The sequence below is a fragment of the Elephantulus edwardii genome, unplaced genomic scaffold (assembly GCF_000299155.1).
Source record: "Elephantulus edwardii isolate Elephantulus edwardi_28Jun2011 unplaced genomic scaffold, EleEdw1.0 scaffold00127, whole genome shotgun sequence".
In the NCBI taxonomy this organism is placed as follows: Eukaryota; Metazoa; Chordata; class Mammalia; order Macroscelidea; family Macroscelididae; genus Elephantulus; species Elephantulus edwardii.
Genome location: NW_006399877.1, coordinates 7,142,344 through 7,148,343, shown reverse-complemented (window position 1 = coordinate 7,148,343; position 6,000 = coordinate 7,142,344). Strand labels below are relative to the sequence as shown.

General features: G+C 57.6%; 1 protein-coding gene across 1 annotated transcript in view; it reads left to right on the top strand.

Moving 5' to 3' along the window:
- The first annotated feature begins 350 nt into the window (after positions 1-350).
- The window catches only part of INPP5D (inositol polyphosphate-5-phosphatase, 145kDa), a 140,906-nt gene continuing 135,256 nt past the window's right edge, over positions 351-6,000 (top strand). Inside the window, exon 1 of the mRNA XM_006893532.1 lies at positions 351-484. Coding sequence (XP_006893594.1) covers positions 351-484 — 134 coding nt within the window. The remainder of the gene's footprint in view (positions 485-6,000) is intronic.

Sequence of the window (6,000 nt, the reverse complement as noted above, 5' to 3'; positions counted from 1 at the left end):
TGGACTCTGGACTCCTCAAGAGTCCACCAGGTAGGAATTTCTCTGCAGACTGAGCCCCATGGAGGGGGAGAGGAGGAAGAGGAGCTGGGCTTGGGGTGCGGGTGGGAGAAAGGTGGCAGACAGGCCCTCTCTCCCCCCTCGGTTGGTTTCTGTCATAAGGAAGTTCTCGGCAGCTCAGCTTCCTTCCTCTCCCTGAGCGCTCAAGCAGGAAGTCAGCCAGTGGAGCTGGTGGCAGCCTGCAAGGCGGCAGAGAGGACAGAAGGCAGGTCGCAGAGCGGGCCCTCAGCAGCCCCTCAGTGGCGCGTGGGTCCTGGGTGGCCGTTGGCCCACCGACCAGGCCCCCGGCCACCATGGTCCCCTGCTGGAACCATGGCAACATCACGCGCTCCAAGGCGGAGGAGCTGCTGTCCAGGACCGGCCAGGATGGGAGCTTCCTCGTGCGTGCCAGCGAGTCCATCTCCAGGGCATATGCCCTCTGTGTGCTGTAAGTCCCCAGGGTGCCCCCCCGACAGCCCTCTGGGAGGAAGAGGGGAGGCCAGTCCAGGGCCTGGTGAGGACCTGTGGGCAGTTGTTTTCATGTCACCTGTGGGGACTCAGTTTGTGGTGGGGCCAGTGGGCACCACCTTTGGCCTGCTTGGCTGTGGCATTAAGGGAACTCGACCACCCTGGCTTGTTTTCTCCAGGGCCACTTGGGTCTGGGTCCTAGGAGGCCGCTATCCTTGAGCTGTGGCCTCTGGAGGCCAGGCTGGGGCCAGGGGCTGGGCACCGTGGAGTCATGTGTTCGAATGCAGCTTGCTCAGCACGGGCACTGGTTAAGGATGCCCATTCCAGGGTCCTACCAGACAGAGATCATGGTCTCAGGGGTGCTTCTTGGGCCTGGACTCTGGGCTCTGGCAGAAGCTGTTTTGGGGGAGTCACTGTTGTGGGGTGAGCGTCATCAAGGAGGGACTTGGGCCTGGGCATGGCGGAAGTCCTATCTCTGTGTTCAAGAGGGTCTTAAGCCTCCTTGGCCTCTATCCTATGCCGCTGTTCCAGAACATTCCAGAAGGTGGCAGTTGTGCTGACCCCAGGGCCCAGCCCCTCACTGTGGGTTCCTTTCTGAAACACCCTTCTTGTCTGGTTGAGAAGGAGGGGGCCCCTTGCTCTGCACGCTGAGGTCTGAGCACTTCCCCACTCGGTCCTTCCTCGGAAAGCGCCCGGGTGCAGTGAGGGGCAGAGGATCTCCACCTAAGTCTCTCAAGGGTCTTCTGGGCTTTTCCGAGGGCCTGTGGCTGGTCAGGGACAGCCCCGTTCTTCCCCAGGCCAGAGGGCAGCGGCGGCTGTTTGGGGCACCTTCTCTGCCTAGATCTGTGGTGTTAAGCGGCTGTCCATGAGCCAGCTCCTTCCACATGCATTCCATCTGCAGTGCAGGAATGGGGAGACTGAGAAGTCAGGGCTCAGATAGCCAAATCCCAGGCCACCTGTCCCCCGAGCTACAGGGGAAACCACCAGACCATCTACCCACCCCACTGTCACCTGTCAAGCTGTGTGCGTGCAGATTGAGCTTGGACCAAGCCGCCCACCCTCGCAGCTGAACCCACTTGATGCCGCTTCCAAAGTCCACTCTCATGTTCACAGAAGGGATGCAGGCTCCTGGGCATCCCAGGAGTGCTGCCTCTGGGGGACCTCCCTGGGGGTTAAAAGGATGGGGAGACCTCTAGCCTCTCACAAGCCGAGCTTGCACCCACCAGACCCACACTCTCCTCTGCCCAAGGGAAGCTGGACCAAGGCCCTGCTCCATCCACTAATCCTCACGATGTCCTCTGACGAGGGTGCCACAGCGTGGCTGATTACAAAGCACAAGTGTCCTAACCCCCCCGGTGCTGTCAACCCTAACCGGAGAGCTGACCCTGACACAGGTGCCTGTGCGCATCGGGGAGGACTGTGTGCTCTGTGGTCTTCAGAGGCTGGTTTCTCAGGAGAGTCCTCTGAGTCACGTGTAGGTGGACTTGAACTCCCAACCTCTGGCGTAATAGCCAAACTCCTTACTCCCAGGAAAGGCCTTGCATAGACTTCCATCCCCATATTCTCACGAGGAGGCGGGGCCGCTGGCTGGGTGCAAAATTGGCCCTGAGCTGGGTCTCCCCGTGTTTGTCGGCCACCTTCTCCCATCACCTCTGCTCAGACCATCAGAGTGTGACGTCAGCACCTCAGCCGTCCTGGGGTCCACAGCTGCCCACTGCCATCTGAGCCTTGACAGCTCACTCTTCCATCTCAAGACACTTTTAGCTCAAACCCCAGGGCTCAAAGCCCCTCCCCAGGGACCCCTGGCCTCTGCGCCGGCCTTCGCCCCCTCTGCAGGGAAACCTCCCTTCCTGCTGGCCCAGGCCTCTCAGGCTGCTGTTAGCTCCGACTGAGCTGAACTCCGAGCAGGGGCCAGGATGACCCATCACCCAGCCCTGTACCATCTTCATGTCACAGGGACAAGTGTGTCCACACGGGCTCAGGACATCACAGACCAGCTGTCCACCTGCCTGCAGCCCCGCCCGGGTGTCCCCCCAGCACCTTGTCCACAGATGAGCTGTAAGCCCTGAGAACTAGCCGAGTGCAGGGTAGCAGGCCTCCACCTTCCAGCACGTCATCTCATGGGTGAGTGCAGCCTTCAGCTCCGAAGTGGCACAAGAGACACACTCAGAACAGAAAATAAAACCAGTCCCTTCAAGCAAATGCTTCTGACTCCATGAGGAACAAGCTGCCCCTTCCTCTCCTGTGTGTGAACAAGGCTTGACCCAACAGCTTGAACAAGAAGACAAGGGTGGCATTTCTGCCACTTACAGGAATAGTCTCAGAGCAGAAGTGTGTGGAGAGATGGGCTTTTGTCAGGCTGGGGTTCTGCCCCTTGTCTCTTGGGGAGTCAGCTGCTAGTGGACAGGGGTCAGTGGTGGCACTGTGATCCTCCCTGGGTGGTGAATCTGTGGGCATAGGGTTGCTGAAAGGCTTGCTGCTATGAGCATTTGCCCTCCTGTTCTAGAACTACCCTTGGGGAGCAGGAGCCCAGGTTGGGGGTTAGCAAGTTAGGGGGCTCTGACCTCCTCCTGCCTGGGCAAAGACTCCCAGGTCCCTCTAGTGGACACTGGCCTGAGGCTTGGCTTCAGCTTTACCAGTGACCATGGTATTGACCTTATGTCTCAGAGCAGGACTGTGCCCTGAGAGGTTTTCAGTGGAAGTAGATTGGCTGCAGCTTGCCAGTGACCATGGGCTTGACCTTGTGTCTCAGAACAGGACTGTTCTGCAAGGTTTTCAGTGGAAGTGATTGCCAGGCCTTTCTTCCGAGGTGCCTCTTGATGAACTTGAACCTCCAGCTGTGTGTTTAGGAGGCAGATGTGCTGAGAGCTCAGGGCGGCCCTCATGGTCAGGCAGGAGGACTGATTTGACTAGACAGTTAGCACTGGGAGGGGCTGAGGAGCACTCACCGATAACGCTGCAATTCAGGGCTCACCCACGTGACTCAGGAGCCCTCCCTCAGCAGCTCAGAAAAACCCCAGCCACAGGAGCCGGGCGCCTTCTCAGGCCCAGAGAGCGGAAGTGGGGGCCCCAGGATGCTGACCACAGGGGCTTGGGCCCAGCTGTACCATCTGAGGCTCAGACGTGAGAGCCTGGGGCTGCAGGCGCTTCTGAGGCAGGGCCGGTGTCATCCTCTCTTGGTCCCCAAGCCCTGGAGAATCTGCCCTGCATAGGACATGTGCTGGGTCACATGAGGCAGACTCTGCAGGGGAGGCCAGCAGGAGGCCCTCTGTTTGTACTAAGGATCCTGGTGGTACAGGGTTTCAGCCCTCAGCCACTAGTTGAGAGGCCAGCCGTTTGAATCCACAAACTCCTTCTCGGCAGAAAGATGTAGCACCTGCTTCTAGAAAGACTTGCAGGCTGAGAAAGTTCAAGGGCAGCTCTACTCTGTCCTGTCAATTGATGGGTTTGGGGGGTTGATTTCTCGCCTGTGCCCTCCTGTCTGGTCAGCACTGCATGTCCACATAGGGTCCAGTGTTGTGTTTCCACTCAGGGACCAGTGCACCTGCCAGGTGGAAGGAGCCCTGGGCTAACAGGGGCCAGTCCTCCCACCCCAAACCACGCAGGTGGAGCTGGACCAGACACCCAGCATCCTTGGAAATACACTCTGCTTCCCTAAGAGCGGCCCGGAGCTGAGAGTGCCTCTGGCTGGGTCCATCTGCTGCCATCTCACCAGGCTGTGGCACAGAGGCCTGGTAGACCTACCCGAGGCGGAGCAGGGCTGCCTTTGACCCAAAAACCAATTCCTGACCAGCAGCTGGGCTGGGGAAGCCACTTTGATTTCTCTAATTATGGCTCTTCAGCCATTCTGCTCAATAATTAAGAAGAATTAAACACAAGGACGTGCACCTCTGCTGTGGAGTGGATTCCAGCTTACAGCAACCCCGTGAGACGGAGCAGAACTCCAGGCTGTAAGCCTCTGTGGAAGCAGGCAGCTTGCTCCTGGGCACGGCTGGTGAATTCGAACTACTGGCCTTTCCGTTAGCAGCTTCACCTCCCAGGCTGAAGGTGAAGGGGTGACATAAACAACCGTGCCACCAGAAGCCCTGCCCAACAACAGCACGTTTTTAAAGTGTGCCGCCATCTGATAGATGCTGGCTCATCATGACCCTCATGGGCTTCTGGGACTCAGATTTGCACGGAGCAGATGCTGGATTTGAACCACCACCTTTTCAGTCAACAGCCCAACACAGAACAGGCACAGTCGTAGACTTAACCACCATATTCACTTATTCAATGTTCACAAGAACTTTTAGAGGAGGTATGATGATTATCCCCATTTTACAGATGGTGAAACTGAGGCACAGGACAGGTTAGTTAGTTCAGTGAGTTGTAGAGCCAGAGGGCAGAGCCAGAGCTAACCTGCTCCCAAGAAAGGAGGGCTGGAGAGAGGAGTGTCAGGTGGGCTGGGTGTGCGTGAGGGGCTGGCGAGGGGATCCCTGGTGAGGAAGCCACATCGCGGGGCCTGAGGAAGTAAGGGCCGTCCACGGGAGCTGTGAGGCCCTTCAGTGGGCTGTGAGCAGGTATGGTCCCCTCCCTGCCCCAACCCTCACAGAGCTTCAGGGAGGTCTACGCAGCCCATTCTAAGTTCTCTTGTGAATGCGTAGAGGTGCTGCTTCTCCTGCATGGGGCTCACAGAAGGGAGGGGACCAGCCCAGACAATAGCCAGAGCTGGGGCAGCACCGATCCGTTCACATGAGAGGACAGGCCGATGGGCTTGGGTCCAGATAGAGCTCAATGGGGTATGCGAGCATGCCAAGACAGCACTGCACTGCACTCAATGCAGCTGATCTTGCTTGCCTGGTGATTGTCTCTTCGACAAAGTTTATGTGGCCTGGTGGTGCCTTGGCTAAAGCACCAGGCATGAACTTAAAGGTCGGTGGTTCCAACCCACCGGTTACCCAGAAGGAGAAACGATGGTAGGTTGTTTTAATGAAAGACTCAGCTTTGAAAACCCTCTGGGCAGTTCTGTTCCAATCTGCTGCTGGGAGTCAAGTCAAGTTAGTGGCACCCAACAACACAACATATGAAGTGCTCCCCAATGTGTGTAAGAGGGACCCTGGGCGGCACAGAGAGCTAAGCATTTAACTTCTAGCCAAGAGGTTAGCTGTTCGAATCCACCTGGAAGAACTGATGCCTTTGAACTGTGGTGATAGAGAATTGAGTATACCGGGGGCTCCCAAAAGAACTAACCAGTCTGTGTTGGAGAAAGTGCAGCCATGGTGCTCCTTAGAGGCCAGGGTGGTGAAGCCTCATCTCACATACCTTGAGCACGCTGCTGGGAGGGGCCAGACCTTGGAAAAAGGCATCGTGCTGGGAATGGTGAAGAGTTGGTGGAAGAGAGGAAGGCCCTGAGCGAGATGGGCTGATACAATCAGTGTATCAATGGACTCAAGTGTATCCGAGGTGATGAGAATGGCACAGGGCAGGGCAGGGCTGAGAGCTGTCTTTCGTAGG